The sequence below is a fragment of the Terrapene carolina genome, unplaced genomic scaffold (assembly GCF_002925995.2).
Source record: "Terrapene carolina triunguis isolate 2854851 unplaced genomic scaffold, T_m_triunguis-2.0 Scaffold231, whole genome shotgun sequence".
In the NCBI taxonomy this organism is placed as follows: Eukaryota; Metazoa; Chordata; order Testudines; family Emydidae; genus Terrapene; species Terrapene triunguis.
Window position 1 is genome coordinate 3,255,846 of NW_020664582.1, and position 23,169 is coordinate 3,279,014.

The following is a 23,169-nucleotide window of genomic DNA, read 5'->3' on the forward strand; positions in this document are numbered from 1 at the left end:
GAGAGCTTCAAAAGCCTCAAGCAAAAGCCTCCCAGGAAAACTTTTCCTGGGGTTTTTATTTCTCTCCTTACTTTGTTTACAACTCTTCTTAGTGGTTACATTCCTGCGCATAGAAAAGCCAGGCAGTATACATGCACATAAGATAACGAACCCATCTCTTGAGCGCGTGAACACCAGCTGCGAGGGTAATGTCAGGTTGCCAATAAGTTTCCCAAATACAGACACTGGGACAAGGTCACTCCTGCCTCGTTGCCAAGGGAACAGTTTGCCGTTCACGTGGGCAGACGGTTCGAGAGCAACACATTCCTACAGTAATGGTCTCAAGTTGCAGTGGGGGAGGTTTAGGTTGGCTATTAGGAAAAACTTTTTCACTAGGAGAGTGGTGAAGCACTGGAATGGGTTACCTAGAAGGTTGTGGAATCTTCTTCCTTAGAGGTTTTTAAGGTCAGGCTTGACAAAGCCCTGGCTGGGATGATTTAGTTGGGGATTGGTCCTGCTTTGAGCAGGGGGTTTTACTAGATGACCTCCTGAGGTTCCTTCCAACCCTGATAGTCTATGATTCTATGAGTACAGGCAGGTTTTTCAGGCAAGCACTGTCATCCAAAAACTTCTGTGGCTGAGGGTGGTGGGGCACGAATAAGAAGGAATATGATCGAGACACATACAAAATAATGACTAGTGAAGGTAAATCACATGCTCCTATTTACCTTCTCCACATAATACAAGAATAAGGGGACACAATTAAATTGAAAGTTAGCACATTTAAAACTGAAAAAGGAAAATACTACTGTATTTTACACAAGGCATAACTGGCACCCATCCTGCTATCATTGAGGCCAAGAGCATAATACAAATCAGAAAAGGATTAGATATTTGTTTTTCTAAAATTTCTGAAATACAACTTTTGACACTGTGTCTTAGTGCAGATTACCATACAGCTCTAGCCATGACTGCATTACAGGTAATGCTGACACCTTTACATCTTGCTATCAGAATAAGCTTTCCTTAGATAGAAAAGAACTCCTAAAGGAAACTTCCCAGCATGGCTCATAATTTAGCTGGCTTCTAATAAAGCACTCATTCTCCATCCCCAGCCGGGTTAGTTGTACAGTGCATAGATTGGAATCCCTCCTGTGAAATTGCTGGTTCTATTATGTGTCTGGCTTCTCCAGTTTTACACACAAGAACTCCAGAGACATTTTTCAGCTCCTCGTGGGGTTAACATTGGAGCTACAGAACTTTAATAGCAAAGTGCAGAGGTCCAGAGGAAAGGGCTGATGAAATTACCTTCTTCTTCACTTGGCTGCTACATTAGTGGAACCCAGCAGTTCTTTCTCAGCATATCTCAGCTTGAAGCCATCAAAGAGTGGTTGCTTGCCATTCCTCAGGCTGAAGCTATGGATTTCCTTTAGAGCAAGGTGTGCCCTATCTTCCTAGTTAGTGTAACATTACATTTATTTGAAGTTCAGCACTGTATTTAGAGCTAGCAATGGATGAGCTGGATTCAGTCTTCTGTTTGGGATATATGAGTACAACCCTCAACACTCCATTGCCCTTCCCCCACATTGTTATAGACATTTTATTAGTACTAGCTCATTTGTCCTTCTCCATAACCAATCATTGTCCGAAAGCTGAAGAGTTCTATTAGTTACACACAGAGCTTGCATTGCATTAAAGAAGATTTTCACTTAGAGGTCAGAATATGGCTGGCTCTCAGGTATACAAATTTAAAAATTAGAGAAAAATAAAGATTTTCAGTGGGAACTGGGGGTGCTCAGCACGTCAGAAAGTCAGGCCACTTGTTTGCAGATGCTTGATGTTCAGCATCCAAGTTTGAAAATTTTGGACATTGTATTTAACATTAAAACAAATTAAGGTCAGGAGCCACTCTTCATGCGCCGTCAGTGCAGAGAGAATTAACTAACACGCACATGCACTTCAGGTGGATTTTAGTCTATTTCTCTTTCTTTGCTACTTTCATTGCTCTCACTGTCTTCCTGATCTTTCACTCTTTGCTTGGACAATACCAATTTGTAGTTAATATTACCTGAGTATTGTTTTTGCCCACTAAAATATTTATTTTAATATTACCAAGGCCAAAATCCAGAGCCCAGCAACCAGCCTGAGCAGCTTCAGCCCAATGGCTGAAATTGCATTCACAGTTCCTTATGCTGCACCCTGCAGGAGCGGAGAACAGGGGACTCTATATGGAGGCACTGCCTTGTCCTGTATCTTCCAATCAAACTACCCCTCCAATGGCCCACTGAGGGGCCCTCCACAGGCCCAGAGAAGGAACTTGGAACTGGCCCTTAATGAAGGCTGTCTGGAGTATAATTGATTAAGTAGTGGTGTTACTGGGCAATTTTTATAGTAAGTAAATTATTTATTGAGGGCCAAATAATACCATGCCTTCCGTGAACATGGGTATCCCTAAACAGAGCAGAACAGTGAACGATTACTGTAATAGTTGTCTTTTTGCATACATTTCTCTCCTGCCCAATTCTGCGTGTGAGCATTGAAAGGACACAGTAGCCTCATCAATGAATCAGACTCAGCAAATGAAAGAACCGTAGAAATGCAGAAGTGGAAGTCATTGAATCCCACCTGCTACCAGGGTAGGATTTTGTTCCCAGCAGTATGTTTTCTAGTGTTTTGTCCAGTCTTGTTTCAAATGTGGTCAATAATGAGGCTTTCACCACCTTTCTTGGGAGACTGCTCCAAAGCTTAATACACTTCATTGGCAGGAAACCTTCCTGCTATTCTGCCTAAATTGTCCCTTTCTTACACTAGTAAGATTATTGGTATCACTACTAATCATATACCCTTGAATCACCCTAAATAATTCCAATAATTAGTGTTATGGAATAGTGCTAGGACAGAAGCAGGCAGACTCATGGTAGATAATGGATATTAGCATATGCACTACATTATAATTAGGTTTGGAAGGATTAGATTTTTATTGGGAAACGTCAGTAAGCATCAATTTTACCACACACATAAACCATCAAAAATATTTTCATTGATAATAATAAACATTTATATCTGGGCAAAGAAAGAAAAATTCTGCTTGAGAATAAAATCAAAATCCAGGTGATTTAGATTTTTGAATTAGGATTGTTACAAATGGATTAGTGAGTAGTAAAAACAAGTATGATTTATTGATGTAAGGATGTTTACTTAGTATGTTTTAAAATGCGATGTGGACAATGTGTTTTAATGGTTTATAAAATTTTAACTTTTTGAAAATTGCAGCATCTACCGTCATTAAATAATTGTCTGACCAACCTCCCATAATTTCCCACAACTGTGAAAATGTAAATTGATAAATATCTAAAAAATGCTTAGAAATAAACATCAACATTAGCTGATGAAATTATTTAAAAAAAAAAATCAAATTCTGCCAACCCTAAATACAATTTATTATTCAAGAAACTCATCTTAAAACCTGGTCCCATCTTAAAAAAATTACCGTAAGACCAGGGCTTTCAGGCTGGGACAGTTTGTATGAGGGTGATTTAAAAAAATCAAATCCTGAGAGAAATTGTGAAACTCATTGAAACACACTTAGGGAAACCCTTTTAACTTGAGTGAGGGAGACGTAAAATAAATGCCCAATGAGGGATCTCCAGCGTGGTTAAACTCAGCTGGTCCTTACGGAACTCATACAAGTGACCTCTATGATCAAACTGCTTGTCTTTGGTTTTAAAACCATCATCATAATTAATATGGGCCCAGATTCTACTGCCAATAGGATTTGTGCTTGACGAGGACTGCAGAATAGGGCCCAATATGAATTACAATTATGTAGGGAGAAGGAATTTAAATGTGTGAAAGGCATCTTGATATAGGCCAAATTCTGCTTGTGGCTACACGACGGGGGATGCAATTTACTTGAGCTTCATGCTCACAGCTAAAAGAATGATTGCAGCTTCCACAGAAGTCAGTGGGAATTATGGGCACTCAGCACCTCACAGGATCAGGTTCTTTGTTGCCATTGCCACAGGTACCTACTGAGGTCAGGCCTAGCACTGACAGCAAAGGTGGGCAGGCTGACCCATCCGCTTCCAGCCCTCAGATTGGAAAGTTCCCCTCAGGATTTTACCTCACATTTTCTCATTTTAATGCACAGATCTCATGCTTGTGAATTGTTACGGTGATTGTAGTAGGATTTGAGCTTTGTTTGCAAATGTTTTGTTAATTAAATGATCTTTATTGAAAATTCTCCCCCTCTCTTTATGTGTAATGGAATATTCCAAGAAATTCTCCTCGGATGCAGCTCTCAGCATAACCCCTTTTCCTGTCTCATAAGGGCAGACTGGGAGCAAAATGCTTTGGGTCACATTGGCCCAGAGTATCCAAGAGCCTAAATATCTTTGAGGATTGGGCCTAGCAATCCCTATACTTGCGGAAGTACAGGAACTAAATGCAAAACTCATTTCTTTGGCTTGGCTACCCTACGCTATTTTGCAGTGTTGCCAACCCCAAACATCCAAAAATCGTGAGTCAGGTCTCTCCAAAATCACTAAGAGTGGCTTAAAAATAATGAGATTTAAAATGTTGAGCCCTTTTTGCTTTCTGACTTTTGAACCATTAGGATGCACTTGGGTCACATTTGTAAACTTTTCTCAGCAGCCATGAGGGCTAGACTTCTTTTTTTTTGGAAGAAAACTGTGATTTTCATGACATCCCAGAACTCCAGGTGCTGAGACATAAAGGAAAACACCAAGTAGTGTGAGGCTTGCAATAAAATCATGAGAATTGGTAACACTGCTATAGGCAAAGTAAGGGATTAGCGCCCATCCTGGGGGGAAGTAAGAACGACTGCTATTTTGATACTTAAAATCTTGTGAGGCATTCAGATACTATAGAGAAGAGTGTTAAAATCCTAGAAAAATAGACAGGCCTGTTCCTAATAACAAATAGTGAAGGGTGTTTTGTTTGTTTAAGAGTTCTTTTGTTGACCACAGCTTCTGAAGCCTTAATGTCTTTAGGAAACTGGGTTTTGCATGAGGGATAACATCCTTAATACACTAAATATAACCTTGTATGCTAAGCCTGTGGGTTAAGATGTTATATTTTCAAATACAGGATTTCATATAGTGACATGAAACGTATTCTTACCAGCAAGTTAAAGTAGTATGGATTGGATGAATGGACTATAAGGTGGATAGAAATCTGGCCAGATCGTCGGGCTCAATGGGTAGTGATCAATGGCTCGATATCTAATTGGCAGCCGGTATCAAGCAGAGTGCCCCACAGGTCGGTCCTGGGGCCAATTTTGTTCAAAATTTTCATTAATGATCTGGATCATGGGATGGATTGCACCCTCAGCAAGTTCGCGGATGACACTAAGCTGGGGGGAGAGGTAGATATGCTGGAGGGTGACCTAGACAAATTGGAGGATTGGGACAAAAGAAATCTGATGAGTTCAACAAGGACAAGTGTAGATGGACGAATCCTATGCAACGCTACAGGCTGGGGACCAATTGGCTAAGCAGCAGTTCTGAAGAAAAGGACCTGGGGATTACAGTGGACAAGATGCTGCATATGAGTCAACAGTTTGCCCTTGTTGCCAAGAAGGCTAACGGCATATTGGGCTGCATTGGTAGGAGCATTGCCAGCAGATAGAGGGAAGTGATTATTCCCCTTTATTCGGCACTGGTGAGGCCACATCTGGAGTATTGAGTCCAGTTTTGGGCCCCCCTCTACAGAAAGGATGTGGACAAATTGGAGAGAGTCCAGTGAAGGGCAACAAAAATGATTTGGGGGCTGGGGCACAGGACTTATGAGGAGAGGCTGAGGGAACTGGGCTTATTTAGTCACAGAACAGAAGAGTGAGGGGGGATTTGATAGCAGCCGTCAACTACCTGAAGGGGGGTTCCAAAGAGGATGGATCTAGACTGTTCGCAGTGGTGGCAGATGACAGAACAAGGAGTAATGGTCTCAAGTTGCAGTGGGGGAGGTCTAGGTTGGATATTAGGTAAAACTATTTCACTAGGAGGGTGGTGAAGCACTGGAATGGGTTACCTAGGGAGGTGGTGGAATCTCCATCCTTAGAGGTTTTTAAGGCCCAGCTTGACAAAGACCTGGCTAGGATGATTTAGTTGGGGTTGGTCCTGCTTTGAGCAGAGGGTTGGACTAGATGACCTCCTGAGGTCTCTTCCAACCCTAATTTTCTATGACTCTATGATTTCGGAGACAATCAGGACGATCTACCACCATCCCTTCTCAAACCTAGATATTCAGTAAGCTCCTAGCAATGAGTGAATTTTGTAGGTCTCTGGAACACTCTGAATCATATAAGAAACACGTCGAATACATTGAAATCAATCAGTCTACTGTATGGACAGAAACTACCTCTTTGGCTTCCATCTCAATGAATGTGTTTAATTTAAAATGCCTGTTTTCATTGCACAACATTTCTAACTGAAAGGGAACCCTGTCAAGACCAATTGATTAATTTTAAAATAATGCATATTTAGAAATAGCCGGTCCTGATACTTTGCGCACAGACTAGTTTTACAGCCGTGTAATACTATTAATTTCATTGGAGTTACTTCTTAGTTACATTGGTGTAAATGAAGTGGGCCTTGTGCCTCAAGCCATTTTTCCAGTTCAATATTTTATTTCATGCTTGGAAATATATGGGGCTTTTTTTGGCATGTTATCACTGATTGGAGTATGCCGCTTCATTAATCCAACTAAACTGGCTATTTATTTATTTGTGTTGTTGATTTCATTTTTTAATAATTCCATCCTGCTTTCCCCTCTATCTTGTTAGCCTATTTCCCACTTTGTACCCATTACTTCCCCTCTCGGCACATTGTTTGCAGCGAGTTCAACACTGTTGCTATGGCACTGAAGAATATCTAGGGCATGTTTTTTCCCTGATCTTATCATATAAATCACTTGTCTGATAATACAAAGGAGTACAGTAGATTTGTTAAGTATGAAGGTTTGACCTCTGATGACAAAATCTGATAGCAGGAGTCTTTGATTGCCTTGCTGGAAAGCTAATTATGGTTCTTGAAGTCCACTCAAATGGGAATTTAAGCTTTTCAGCTACTAACTTTTTATGGGTTGGTGCATCAGCAATGAGATTGAAAATAATTTGAAATATCAGATACAAAAATCTAAAATGACATTCAGTGTCTGAGTTTAAAAGCTGGAAAATTCCTCCTTTGCCTTATTGTGCCACATTATTGTAGGACATTCAAGATTCAGCATTCCCTGTTTGAGACTGCCACAATCCCAGACCCAGCTGAATGAATTATAGGTTAATGGAATATTCTTTTTCTTTTCAAATCTGAGATCCCATGCCTTTAACACACTATTGCCATCATCCCTAATTATTGTGGAAATCAGCAACAGCAACACAGGAGAGTGATACCTTCTTGCCTCTGGGGACAACAAGCAAACATTTAACAGTCTAAGGTCTTTGTCTGGTCTCTTCAAACATGACCATTCCAACAAAAAATAAATGCATAAAGAATATCAGCCCCCATGCTTCAGTACAATTGTCAATGACTAACTACATGCTATTAGGAAGAAACTTCCCCCAGACACGCTAATACATACTTTTCTACTGTGAGGGTTTTACACCTTCTTCAAACAAAACCATCTGGTACAGGGTAATTTCAGGGACAAAATACTAGATTAGACAGATCATTGGTCAGACCTAGTTTGACAGTCCTGTATTTCTTCCTGACTATGGCTTTGTACTCTGAGCAGCTGCCCTGCTAGGATTTCCCAAACTTCTGCTGCAACTTTAGCATTTTTAAATGAATATTTGAAGGCTGTATTTAAAATGGACATTGGCTGTCACAGAGTTTGCTGCAGAAGACTTTTTTCAGAAGTAAAGATGAATGCAAATCCAAACCATAAATCCAAACATTCTTGTACTTTCATAGATTCATAGATTCATAGATTCTAGGACTGGAAGGGACCTCGAGAGGTCATCGAGTCCAGTCCCCTGCCCGCATGGCAGGACCAAATACTGTCTAGACCATCCCTGATAGACATTTATCTAACCTACTCTTAAATATCTCCAGAGATGGAGATTCCACAACCTCCCTAGGCAATTTATTCCAGTGTTTAACCACCCTGACAGTTAGGAACTTTTTCCTAATGTCCAACCTAGACCTCCCTTGCTGCAGTTTAAGCCCATTGCTTCTTGTTTTATCCTTAGAGGCTAGTTTTCTCCCTCCTCCTTATGACACCCTTTTAGATACCTGAAAACTTGGCTTGAGAAATTAAGCCTCGGCAATCCTAGTCTAAAACTCAGAATCTCCTTGTCACTCATATAAAGGCTAGGAAAGAAATGAGGTCTAGCATAACTGAGGTGCAGCTTTAGTTATGTTGCAGTGAACATGCCAGTGCAATGCTCAATGCAAACCAGAACACTGGAGTGTAGTTTTATAGTGGTCCAAGGTAAAGCAGGCCGGTTTCAGTTTAACAAACCTTCATTAATTTGTGATGTCTGAAGGTACTTCTGCTGTGAGAGCTAGGGTACTGCAAGCTATTTTGAATATGTTCAGGTCACAAAATGGATTTTTTTTATTATTTAAGTTATTTCTTAGAACACGGAAACACCACAGAGGATTGGTGAAACACTCCTGTTCTTTTAACCTTTAAACGTCACAAGCTTTGGATCCATGAGTGCTGGAGGGGACTATGAAGCAGTTTATTCCTTTGTTGGTATTTTCTGTGGAAGAGACATTCACTCACTGGAAAGGTTTTGTTCTCTGAATGATGAGCAAATCAGAAGTGAATCAAATCTTAGAAATGGAAAGCATGGTCTCCATTTCACTTAACTGAATTTAATTGGGCAGATTTTATACTGTGAGACTCAAGCAATGACATATTTCAGGTAATATATGACACAATCTTCTTTCTTGTATGAGGATATGGATTTTGAAAAGACATTTTTCTCCTGGTATGTGGCAACACAATGGCTTGCTCTGATATATACTGAAAGATTGTAAGCATGTTAAGATAATAAAACCCAAAGCATTCAAATGGCTAGACAAATTCCATCAGCACTGGAATATTCAATTAACTAAAGCATCTTTGCAATCCATGTGTCCTTTCAAAATAATAGCCTGTGGAGTTAGGCTATCTATAGAGTAGACCTGACACGGACTATGCTCCAAATGCATTTAGAATCTAGAACAACCTGCATACTGAGACCAGAATTTGGCCCTGTCTTCCTACCTGCCTGAATGATGGACCATAAATGTTCAGAAACCACCGTAGATATGCCATATGTAACGTATACTGATTCAAAAGTTATTTGACATAAAATGAAAAATCCATTACCTTCAGAAGACAGAATCTATTTTGCATGCTTTTCCATGTTTACTTCTTCAGGTGTGTTGCTTCCTTAGCTTTAAGGCCACCCAGCATTTGAGAAAGAAAAGATTAGGCTAAATAACAAAAATAAATATTTCACACCCTACTTTCTTACCAATGTAATACACCTGTAAACACAGTAGATACCCCTAATTCAGCCTTCCTACAGACCCCTGATCTGAAGTTTGTGGTTGCAACATCACAGTTAATCTATTTCTTTCTTTTTTGATAATATTTTATTGAATTTTTGTTTTTAAAATATGAGAGAACAAGACAAAAGAACAAGAAAGTAAAGGAATGGGAAGGACAGGATGGAAGGGGGACAGGGAAGGAAATGGACATTTAAACTAGATGGTAAGTTTTCCACCATAGGGCCCTTGACTTTATATCTGTCTGTAATGTATATACATACACTGATGGTTTTATAGAAATAATTGTTTCTAATACAAATCCTATCAAATGACTTTAAGACTTTTTTGGACCTCACTGTAGCTTTTGGTGTGCCTCATTGAGTTAAATATGTATTATTATTCTGGAAGACATTAATGGCTGCCATCAAGAGGACATTTGATCTATAGATAATCACAGATCTTGTTAAAGCCAATGGGTAGCACCTTTTTTCAGGCTAAATGGAAGGAGCAATTAAATGCCCCTCTATGCAGTGATTTCTGGAAACATTAGGAAGCCACTGCCCAACACAATGGGCCACATAGCAAGGCCCATCAGAAAATAAACTGTGCAGGAGATGTAACTTCCCAGGAATTGATTGCAAGCACAGGGACTAAGGGACTGGTTGGTTGCAGCTATGTGAGAGAGAAAGAGAGAGAGGAGATATCCAACAGCCGGTGAAGCAGTGTTGAACAAAGCCCTAAGAGGAAGCCAGAGACAGAACGTCTTAAGGGCGTAGTACTTGCTGGAAAGGCAGACTTGGATTTCTGAGCTAGGAAACTACCTGCCATTATTTGTTTCTATTGTGTTTAGGAAAACATGACTTTGTGTCTATTCTTTGTCAATAAATAGGATTGGACTGAAGAAATACCTGACTTATATCAATAATTTATCCTCTTAACAGAAACAACCGGGCAAGACCCCAAATATGGCTAGCGACCCAGGCCAAAAAGGAGCACCATTATTATAGGAAACATGGAATCACATGTATAACTAATTGCTTCACACTTTGCTCCCATCCTCAAATAATTCCACTATCTCTCAGTTCATTACAGCATCCAGTTCAAAATGGCTTTAAAAAGCCTCCATGACCCTGATCCAACCTACACCATGGAACTTGTCTCTCTCCATTTCCCTCCCTCCTGCTTCTGCTAGGACTGACTTACTCTTAGTCATTCTAGTCAGTCGCACCATTCTTTGAGCAAAATTCTTCTTTATAGGTCTGGATTTCTGGAACAGCCTACCTTATTGTCTTGCTATCTCATTTCAACTCTCAGCTGAAGCACACTTTTGTAGTCTAGTTTCAAATGATGTGGTGACCTCCATTTCCTTGGGAAAATCAATGTAGCTACATAAATCTATATCAACTGAGGATCTGACTCTTACTGTTTTGTATGCATGGGTAGAAAAAGGTAGTGTGGTCAGTTTGTGGACCCAAAACCCCCCTATAATATTGTTCAAAGTTTTGTGCCCAGGTATAGTTGTAAAGTGAGCTTTAAGAAGTGAATAAAGTACTTAATCTTTGTTCATATAGACCAAAGTATACATGACAAGACAGATGAGACGTCTCTCCTGGGGTTTTTAGATACTGTAATACTTGGACTGAAGAGAGAAATTTCCTTTTTGCATATGGCGAAAGAGATACTAGGACAAGGAGAACACTGGAAGCATCATGCTTTTAAATACCTTCCCACTGCTCTAATCCTTTGCATGCTAGTTAAAAATCCATGCAGACTGATATTGCTGCTCAAATGTCAAGTTATAATCTGAATTGCCCATCACAGCATTGGTAATACTACACTTCACTAGGAGCCAGCTGCTATTTTTTATGAGCAAACACGTAGGCAGGGTGATCTTAGGGGTTTGTATTTAAGCAATGATCACAATGGTCAGTGATGTGAATATGACCGGATTGAATTTATCCCAGCACTAAGCACACCTTTTGCCCTACCTAAAATGGGGAAAAAACCAACAATGAAGGACACAAGATAAATATTACTGCAGGGTTGGTAACGGTGTCTTTAGCATAATTATAATAGTGCAGAGGTGACGGCCACACAAGGGAAGGTGACAGGGGCAGCATGATCTTATGGAGCATGCTGAGAGAGATGGTCTTGTGGTTATCCCTCTGGGCTTACTGCCTCTTGCCCATCCAATGCTCTCCTGAAACACCAGAGCTGAAAATCCTTGGTACAAGCTGTTGCAGTTCTCAGTGGCAAGGAGATGACAATTTCCCTGTAACCTCTCCATTATAAACATACTGGCCAATTTTGACTGATACTTGCGTTGTTTCCAGATGTGGAGGGAGATAGGATGAATATGACCTAATAAAGTATTAAAGAAAATTAGCTCTTGTGTGGTTCTCTTTTAAAAATGGGCTGGAATGCTCAGTACCTTCCATGCTTAATCCCTAATTGAAAAGTAGGGATTAGTATGAATTCTGTGTGTTGGGGTGAATTTCAGCCTCAATGCTTAAATATGCAAATTTAAAATAATTTGTACTTCAATCACTACATCAGCACTAGGAGTTTCTATAGACTTTATTGTCATTTTCCTTTCAGTTCCAGAGTATAAAAGCATGCAAAAAATAGCCTCTCTCTTAATAGTACATATTTACACCGTAATGGCCACGTGCCATCACAATACAAAGCGCATATACATCATGCTTCAGTTATAGTAGAATACATAGGTTGCTATACCTCACACCAAATAGCGCAACAGATGAGAATACCAACACAGAACAGGCATATAAATCAGGTACAGAGCAGCAAAATTACGGCACACAGTATTAGTATTGTATCCTGAAAATTATAATTTATTTAGCTTTTATCATTCTTTTTGAAAACTGTAGTGTTGGAAACACTTTATGGAGAAGGAATGTTGAACGAAGGCGCATTCCTCAGCTTGAGGAAACACAAAGCTTAAGTGACTTTGATTCAGTGAATGAAGGTTATTCCTGCATAAAAAGCTAGGGATAAATTGCTACTTCCTCTCTTTCCCCCACTCCAGTACATCCAGAGTTCTGAGTGAAGCAGATCTTTTGTGTTTTTGTACAGTGCTCTGGCCCAGGAAAGAAAATGCTTTCACTTTTTGTTCAATTCTGTAAACGTTTTCAGGTGAAAAGGAGAATCTCCGGTAACTCATAATACACAATACAAAAATTCACTAGATGCTTCCCAGCCCCAAGAAATGCTGTAAAAATCTGAAATATTGTAAGAGCTGCTAATCTTTTTCATTAAAACACAATAAAAGTGCACACAAGCTCTAGCAACTCCACTTTCCTAGTTTTCATTTAGATTAGTATTTAGATGCCCTCTATATGGAGAGACTGTTCTCTCTTTCCTTCTGTCTCCTCCTTGTCTCAAATCACAAACATTTTGCATTAGCATCAAGGATCAGGAACTGCTAAGTTACACCTGATCAGCATGCAGCAAGGATCTAGGGGTTTGATCCTACACAGTGTGGAGGACTCTGGCACAGATCCTGGAAATAACTTAAGCTCATGCTTAACTTTAAGTATGTGAGTAGCTCAACTGATGTCAATATACAAAGTGCTCAGTACCTTGCAGGATGGAATCTTAGTTGAATTGGAGAAGTAACATTCTTTGCTGTATAGGTCTTGAAAATCTCTTGCTAGCCATGACACTGAAGTTTAATTTGCAATCATGCAACAAATGATCTGTCACATACACAACTTGCTGCTCTACATAGGAGACCTGAGATCTATGTTATACTGAGAAGACTTTTTCTTTTTTGCACATTTTCTATACAGCTCTTTGACTTGATGATGGGGAGAAAGAAGGTGTGTTGGGGTGTGTGTGTAGTTTTTTTTGGGGGGGGAGGGGGTAATGGTGGCTTTTACTGAGAGATAGGTATTCGTGAACAATGTGAATACAGCTTTGTTTGATCCTCCTGGACTAAACATGAGAAGAGACGACACATATATACCTAGACTTTAAAGGATCTCATGTTGCAATTTATCACAAAACACAAGAAAACAAATTTCAAGTCATACTTTAGATAGTCATTTGAAGCCCCTGTGAGTTTTGCTTTTTTAAGGACTACAGAATGTCTAATCTTAACTGTGAGCTGGCTGGACAAGTAATGAATAGTAAAATCTGTTATTGGGACTTTCTTTCTTTCTTTCAGTTGCACCACAGTTCATTTTGCCTCTAAGAAAGAACTATACCATGCCCTCTCTCCATATTTTAAGACTCTTATATGGTGCATCCCCTGATCTATAGATAGTTTGCTTCCCATTTGCTTCCCACCTACAGTACCAATCTGCCTAAGTAAGGAATGCTGTTGTAACAGCATCCTCTTTGTTTTACAGAGATTTCAAGGTGGAGTACACCCTTAAAAACCATTTGTCAGAAAAATTTCTACTGAATTCCCAATACAATTTAGATTTCATTTTATTTATGCTGTAAGGCTCTAGGACTAAGATAAATACAGGATTATTTATCCTTGCATTGTTAAATTCTTTTCTAGCGCCGGATCCTGCAATGTGCTGAGTTATGTGAACTCCCACTGAAATCAATGGGTGTTGAGGGCATACCATACCTCCCAGGAGATCCATGTGGAACAGAAATATGTCACTTACATCCAAATGATATTAAAACTCATAATAGATCATGTATAGACTCCTTTATAAACTAATATGTAAATTTAAATGGTCTCTTCCATAAATTACAGTGCACATTCACATATGCATGTAATGCCTATACAAGTGACACACTTCACGTATACAAAAAACACACATTTAGTTTCCACGAGCACTCAGCACCTTACAAGACTGGGCTCACAAAGAGGCCAAGTTATCATCTGAATTTGATTTACTTGTCAAAAGAATTTATTAGCCTAGAATTGGAAGCATGCAGTAAAACTGCATAGTAAGTTAGAAACTCTTCAGTAGAAAGACATCTATGTTGATTTCATGTAACTCTCATATTTTCATTTAAAATAAATTAGTGTCACTTGAACTTACACACAGTAACTCCAGCTGCTATAGCAGTATTACAAAGACCAAAATCTGGGCTTTAAGGGGTACATTCTCTACAGCCCTTATGCTTACTTTGTTGAACGTAATCTATTTCACACGACAGGACATCTCTGAACTTAACTTAGCCTCTGTTCAGTTGGTGCAGTTAAAGGCCTAGAAAATCTTACTATAAGGGGATTTCCCCCCCCCACACACACAGTTTCTTGAATTTAAACTTGACTCTCAGTCCATGCTTTCTTGAAATAAATATTACAATTAAGATTGCAACTGCCCATCAAAGGAGGTAGATTTATTTACATTTACTGCTTTGACATCATGATCCATGGAACAGTGAAATTCCTTTAATGAAATCCATTGCAACCAACATGGCACAGGTTTATCATACAGTAACTAAAGAAAAATCCTTGCATTCTCTCTTTGTCCTTGTTTCTGGAAATGTAAGCAGTTCAAGGGGTCTCCTCTCATGGCTACCATGTTCAATTATGCTGTCTCCAAAGAGAAGTTTACATAAGAGCTTATGCTTTGCTATAAACACCTGCTTGGAAGACCAATATAACGGCTACAACAAACAGAACAAAATGAGTTATTTTTAAAGCTTTCTTTTCAAGATTATCAGAGCTACTTCTTAGTGACTTAGGACCCTGATCTCACTCCCACTAAGTCAGTGGCAAAACTGCCACTGTCTTCAATTTGAGCAGTATAAGACCTTAATCAGAATGTTTCAAATTGTACCCAATTTGCAAATAAAATGAATCAAGCTAGCATCCCATCTCCTCTTAAAACAACAACAAAAATGACCTCTAAGTTGCCTAACATCTTTGAAACTCAATGACTGCCCTGACATGCAACCCACTGGCAATTTAAAGTAAAGTAAAAAACCAACAGATGAGTGTCTTGTCAGAAGCTACTCAAACAAGATACAAAACTGTTGTCACCAAAGGAGTGAAAGCCAAAGAAAATCTGTGAACGTGTTATTAATGTTAGCCACTTTTCAAATTATGCTTTATATATTATATATGGTAAATAAACACGTGAGTCTTACAGAGATCTTTGTGGCACCTGATTCATTATCTTTTTAACCTACAAAAGAGAGGATTTTTGTTTATTTCAAAAATCTCAAGACACTGAAAAGAACCATAGAAAAATCTAAATCTAAAGTCATGATTAATGCTGCATGTGCACTAAATTCTCTTGTAGACAACAATTATAGGAGCTGATTATGTGACTCAAACTGGAAAGGCTATACTGTAAATGTCTGTTTCTTTACTTTGCACTGTCAAAGTCTCCAGCAGTCTGAAAGACAACTGGCAAAATCTAACATGGCTGATTTGCTTGGTGTTTTTATAGACCTTTGCTGCTCAAAGGTGCAATCATGCAGATATGACACAATTACCAGCAAATACACATTATTCTTGATCACAGACAAGTGGCCAGGAAACCACGGCACAACAGCAGCTATAGTACACATGCATAGTGGGATGAGATGGTGTTATAAACATTAAGCGTCACTGTACATGCTTCACTCAGACTCTACAATGTAATGATAAGCATCTTAAAACAATGGGAATTTGGTTTTTTTTTTTAAGTGTCGTGTTCGTATTGAAATACTTCCACCCAAAATGATAAAGATCTCTAATATGGCTGTCCTTGCTAACAGACTTGACAAACTTTACCAAGAGTTATCTCTCAAGCTAAGAGCTCAGATCTATTAATCATTTTTTAAAAAATGTACTTCATGCAGATTAAAAAGTGTGTTATTTCTCCACAAGAGAAATTTCTTTGAAGGCTTCTCAAATTAGACATAACTTAATTACAACTTGGACTAAGTTATAAGAAGTGACAAATAACCATTTGCTTTACAAAAAACTGTTAGAGGTGTTTCTCACAGATGTGGACTTGAGAACACACATTTTGATTAATACAGGCACCCTCTTCTGCAGGTAGGGTGACCAGAGAGCAAGTGTGAAAAATCGGGACAGGGGGTGGGAGGTAATAGGAGTCTATATACGAAAAAGACCCCAAAATCGGGACAGTCCCTATAAAATCAGGACATCTGGTCACCCTAGCTGCAGCATACCCTTACAGCAGAAACAGTGCTGTCTAGTATATAAATGGTGGTGGAGGATTTTGAATACAAAATGTAGGGATTGCACAAAGACATCAGAGACTGACTATTCCAGTCCTCCCCCCTGCTCTGCAGAACATCCCAATGCCCGATATTTATGTAAAGAGAATGATTTTCATCCATTCTGGATAGGGCTGGATTGTCAAAGATGAAAGGCTAATTTGAAAAATAAATAAATTTTATATCCTTTAATCTGCTCCTGTCCCATAGTAGAAAGGCACTATTGCTCCAAGCTACACTAACACTGCTGCAAACATGTGGTACATTTCACTCTGATAGGATGACAGAAGTGGAATGTCGTTTCACAGCATTCCCTCTAGACATGCAGAGAAATCATTAGACTTCTTTTGATGCTACCATAATTTCCCCTTTTTGAACTGTGTGCAGATTTTAAGATTGCTTTGTGTGATAGAATTAGGATGATTTCTTGTCATCTAAAGGAAAAGAAATCTTGGGCTGAAAGCCAGAGATGACAAAGTCTCTGAAGCAGAATTCATTTTTGTCTGGATTGGAAGAAACAGGTCTATTATGTTTTTTTTTTAAAGGAACATTGAACATTTTCTAAAAACAACTTTGGGGAGAATTTAAAAGATTAAAAGACTATAAAAGCAACACAGTGTCCTATAGCTAAAGAAATAGTACAGAAAGCCTACTCTTCCCAAAAATATTAAGATTTTGATTTGTTTTATTAATTGAGGCTGGGATTTTCAAAGCAGTCCTAAAGGAGTTAGGTTCCCAAATCCCACTGGAAATTGAGTGCATAACTCCACTGGAGTCCTTTGAAAAATCTCCTCCATAATTTCAAAATGGATAGTTATTGAACTATAAATCCATTAGTTTAAGAAATAATCTGAATTCTCATCCCCCAAATCAGCTAACACCACTGAAGCTGAACTGGAAGATTTCCTTAGTGTAGATAGACGTCAGGTGCTATATTCAAAGTTAACTTCCTTATTAAGTTTATTGATATAAACTAAGTATAAAATTGAATTCAGAGTGTCCACTAAGGTTTTTGGCACCCGTATAATTAAATGATTTAAAGTCGCACCTCAGTTAAAACCACTGCAACTTTGACTATAGACAAGGCTAGAGCCCAAGTGAACTCTAGGAGAATACCTCTGCTGAGAAATAATGCTCCATAATATTCAAGTATCAGAGGGGTAGCCGTGTTAGTCTGAATCTGTAAAAAGCAACAGAGGGTCCTGTGGCACCTTTAAGACTAACAGAAGTATTGGGAGCATAAGCTTTCGTGGGTAAGAACCTCACTTCTTCAGATGCAAGTAATGGAAATTTCCAGAGGCAGGTATAAATCAGTATGGAGATAACGAGGTTAGTTCAATCAGGGAGGGTGAGGTGCTCTGCTAGCAGTTGAGGTGTGAACACCAAGGGAGGAGAAACTGCTTCTGTAGTTGGCTAGCCATTCACAGTCTTTGTTTAATCCTGATCTGATGGTGTCAAATTTGCAAATGAACTGGAGCTCAGCAGTTTCTCTTTGGAGTCTGGTCCTGAAGTTTTTTTGCTGTAAGATGGCTACCTTTACATCTGCTATTGTGTGGCCAGGGAGGTTGAAGTGTTCTCCTACAGGTTTTTGTATACTGCCATTCCTGATATCTGACTTGTGTCCATTTAGGAGCGAAGGACCTCCCGCCGAATTGCCGCCACAGATCGTGATCGCGGTTTTTGTTTGTTTGTTTGTTTGGCTGCTTGAGGCGGCCAAAACCCTGGAGCCGGCCCTGACTGCGGAAAGGGATCTGGGGGTCATAGTGGACCAAAAACTAAATGAGTCAACAGTGTAACACTGTTGCAAAAAAAGTGAACATAATTCTGGGATGTATTAGCAGGAGTCTTGTAAGCAAGATGCGAGAAGTAATTCTTCCACTCTACTCTGTGCTGATTAGATCTCAACAGGAGTATTGTGTCCAGTTCTGGGCACCACATTTCAGGAAAGATGTCGACAAATGGGAGAAAGTCCAGAGAAGAGCAACAAAATTATTAAAGGTCTAGAAAACATGACCTATGAGGGAAGATTTAAAAAATTGGGTTTGTTTAGTTTGGAGAAGAGAAGACTGAGAAGGGGACATGATAACAGTTTTCAAATACATACAAGGTTGTTACATAGAGAAGGGAGAAAAATTGTTGTTCTTAACCTCTGAGGATAGGACAAGAAGCACACCTATAGAGGTGTGCACACACCTTTGTACTTGCCTGAGAGACTAAACACAGCAACCCTAATGTAAATCTGAAGTAACTCCATTGAAGTGAATGAATTACTCCAAATTTATAGCTGTGCAACATGACAATCTCATCTCAGAACTCCTACTGGCAGCTATTCTTTCTCTCCTGTGGAACTGCAGCAGGACATAACCTAGGACATGACATAACTACTTTTGTAGTGGTTTCAGCCTCCATTGCTGCTGACTTGGGATGCCAAACAAATCTCTGACCTCCTAATTTGACAACACTGAAGATTCATGCATATTATTAAAACCATATTGGGGATGTTACAGCAGCATGCCACAGCAAAGGACTAAGTGCATAAAACCTAAAGTATTGAAATGCTACACAAATGAGTTTAATTTAACTCAACTTTTGTCTTGTAGCTTTTCTGGGTCTCTTGCTTAACCTCTAAGAATCATATACTAACATACTCTCTTATAGGAAAATGTCCTATTTCAGGGCATTCACCAGTAAACAACAGTTAGGTAAAAAACTCAAGCTATAATCAAACACACATACTGTCTCTCTCTTATGGGGGGACTGGGAGGTGAGTGGGAAAGGAGAATCAGATTGCCTTAAGTGACAAATAAAATCCATTGTCTCATGCTTTCAGATCTGTAAATACAAATTCCTGTCCACACATTAGCACACGAATGGAATCAAATCCCAGCCCTCTGGGAACAGTAGACTCTATAAGCAAGTACACTTAGGGTGACCAGATGTCCCGATTTTATAGGGACAGTCCCGATATTTTGGGCTTTTTTTATATGGGCTCCTATTACCCCCCATCCCGTGTCCCGATTTTTCACACTTGCTATCTGGTCACACTAAGTACACTCTCTAAGCAAATGCTCTTGGTGCACTAAACCATCATATTCAGATGAATATCAAGGCCTTTAACTGTTCTGGAACACTCAAAAGCTCAATGCAGATGGGTGGCAATACCGTATATGTCCAATATTGTACTAAAATGACTCTAATGTGGCCCTATATGTTAAAAGGAGCTATATAATGCAAAAATAAGAAAAAACGAAAAGCACAAAGAATTACACAGTGGAAGATCTCATCCTACTTTAACAGAAGTCAACAGGAATTTTGCCATTGACTTCAGCAGAAGTAAGACTGTTCCCCAGTAAATTTAAGTGCTTGATTAATAAATAAAAGTTAACCTAAGACAGGAGACCTGGTTACTGCATATCTTTTTTCTTGGTACTTTGAATGCAGAATGCAAAAAGCTGGGAAACATCTTGATGGCAAGTACCCTATTAGATAAAGTTTGGTTCTTTGAATTATAAATAAAAAGACATTCATTGGTCAAGATACCAGACGATAATGACCACACAACGTAGGCTGAAGCACAAATGGAGAATGAGGCACATGTCAAATACAGAGAAACATCTTACATGTTGAATGAAGCCAATGAGTAATACAACATAGCATTCCATGAGTAAACCATTTCCAAAGAACTTGCACTGTTAGTTGTTGTTGGCTGTTTCCTCTTTTCAATTTCAGTTTTTCAGGTCACAAACTTTGGTTCATGAGAGCAGAATGTGTGCGACACAACACAATGGTTACAACAGGAGTAAATAACCAATCCAGGACATGCACATGGCTTCAAAAAGTAGCCTCATCTTCACAGACGTCAGGGAGATCAGGGTCCTTTATTCCTTCTCTGCTCCCTTGCTTTCTACAGGAATGAATGAAGGGAAGTAAATAATTAGAAACAGGCATTTAGACCAGGTAGTTTTCTCCAATAGGCAAGCCAAACCAATAACATCAATAACTATATGAAGGATGACGTTCAAACAAAACTGTATTTCCTTAAGAAGTATACCATGTAAACAGTTAAACTGTGATAAAGAAAAATGCATCAACATCAGTGCACTGATCACTCAAGTATTATAAGACTTTGTATCATGAGGCTACAGCTGCTTACTTTGTCAAAATACATTCTCAACTCCCTTTTATTGCACTAGTACAAGAGATTTAAGTCTCAGAAACAGACATACAGAAAGGCAGCAATGTTTATAAGTTTATTTGGCTTATATTTTTAAAATCTACTTGTTTCACTGATTTTATGGTTTGACACCTGCAACCCTTTTTCCAAAGCTCAACTGCACACGGCAGCTGATTAAAATGCCAATTATATAATTTTTTCCCCAAAAAATTTCCCACTTTTTTCAGCTTTTCCAAGAAAAACCCAAACTATTAGTTTTTAAAATGTTTTAAAGAAAAAAATAGGTTTTCAATAAAAAATTTTTGATTTTGAAATCCAAAAACTGAAAATATTTACTGAAAACTACACCAAAAGCTGAACATTTTTACAAAAACTCAAAATTGTTCCTGATAATTCAAAAGTTTTACCAAAAATTTTCAGTTTCCAATTTCTGATAATTTATTGAAAAAGTCTAAGCAAAACTTGCTCAGTATTAGCCACTAAACCAAACTGAAGGTAACTTACTTATATTTGTTTTACTCCACAAAGTCTTCAGCCTTTTCAGAATGCTCCTAAATTTCAACTTCCTCTCTTGCAGATTCAAGAGACTGATGGCTTGTCTCAACTGCAAAGCCAACTTGAGTGTTGCCCCTACTTGAGTCCCATCCACACACAAAACCCCTTAACTCAACTGTGGTGGTGCTTTTAAGGCCTTGTCTACACTAGAAAGGTTTGCTGGTATAGGTATACTGGTATAGCTATACTAACACATCGTTCTATTGGAGATGCACCTTATACTGGAAGAACAGTTGGCAAGCCTGTCAAGTGGTAAAGACTCCAGCTCAAGTTAGTGCAACTTGTCAAGTGCTAACACAATCACTTTGCTGCTAATACAATCACACTTTGTGGCTCGAGTGTTATTTCACAATATGTCTGCTCTCACCCGAGCTAGGCTAACTTGAGAGGAAGTAACTAGAATGTAGGTAACTTGAGTTAACTCTGCAGTGAAGACAGCCTAGGAGAGGTAGCAAGGCTAGTCAACTCTTAAAACTGGTCAGGTGAAATTTTTTTGGACATCACACCTTATCATTTAGTTTGAAGTTGTATCACAGCTCAGACATAAGCGTTCCTTTATTTTAAAGAGTGAAACAGAAAAAAGAATGGTTGCCATTAAGCATAATTCCATTCCTAAGTGCACCATCACAGCCCAGGTGATAAACCTGACCTTGAATATAGACAAATGACCATTTCCCAATGCACTTTCAGGCCTGACACCAACATGCTGAGTAACAGATCCGTCTTTAGTGGCTGATCTGAGTTAATTCAGGGGCTGTCATCACCCTCTTTAAATGATTTATTACCGTGAACAGGAAAGGAGGTTTCATTATCAGATATAATGCAAGCAGGTCTGTGCAGTGGGATAACAGCAAGCATAATTCAGCAGCAGATGGTGTCTCACTGGTTATTTAGAGCCTGCTGTCATTTTGTATTATTTGCTACTGTCTGCAATTTGATGAATCAGATTAAATGTTTCCCTGTAATTCTCAGTAGCTGATACCTGTCTGTACACCTTGTTTTAGCATTAAAGGCAATGTGATCCACAGGATGTGGAATGGGTGCAATACAGCATAAATTGACAAAACATTCAATACAATACTGAATATCAACTAAATTCATTTTCTACAGACAGCTGGGGTGATCTTGCAGTAAGTAGTCTGCGGTCTGTGCTGCCACATAGGAGACATGAGTACATGCTGAGAGGACTGAGGCTAAATGCTAGTCTCCATTAAATAGCTTTTCTTAAGGTGTTATTTTGTATTTGTGTTACTTTTGTTAATAGCAGGCTAATGAACCTTGCTCTGTGTGGTTATCCAACATGCTGCACTGTTGAGACCATTGTTAATAGTGGTAATAACACATGGCACTCAACTAGCAATTTTTGTACATTAATGGCGCAAGCTTCACAACATAACAGATAGTAAAATTAGGATAGAGAGGCAAAGAGACAACAAATCAGTATTTGAGTCATGGCTCCTAGTCTCATGTTCAGTCATAGCTCACTCATGCTCTGTCCTGTTAACTGATAAGAATTCTTTCCTAATGCCATCTATGCCTTCACTATGGGCCAATATCTGTCCTCATTTATGCACTTGGAACTCCCATTGACTTCTGTGGGAATGAAGGCAGAATGTCCATGAGAATGAAGCAGCCAGGAGTTGTGCCTGGGTATCTGAGAAGAGAATTTGGTCCTATGTATTTAAAGAAAAATTGCTTCAGAACAATGGCAGCATCTCTCTTGTGAACAGTTTGTTGCACCTCTGAGGTCTATTCATCAGGAATCAATCACAGGTTTCATTTGCACCAGGCTGT

General features: G+C 39.0%; 1 protein-coding gene across 1 annotated transcript in view; it reads right to left on the bottom strand.

Annotated features, from left to right (window-relative positions):
* Positions 1 to 20,477: 20,477 nt before the first annotated feature.
* CAMKK1 (calcium/calmodulin dependent protein kinase kinase 1) overlaps positions 20,478 to 23,169 on the bottom strand; it is a 112,505-nt gene continuing 109,813 nt past the window's right edge. The window contains exon 16 of the mRNA XM_026656588.1: positions 20,478 to 20,550. Coding sequence (XP_026512373.1) covers positions 20,478 to 20,550 — 73 coding nt within the window. The remainder of the gene's footprint in view (positions 20,551 to 23,169) is intronic.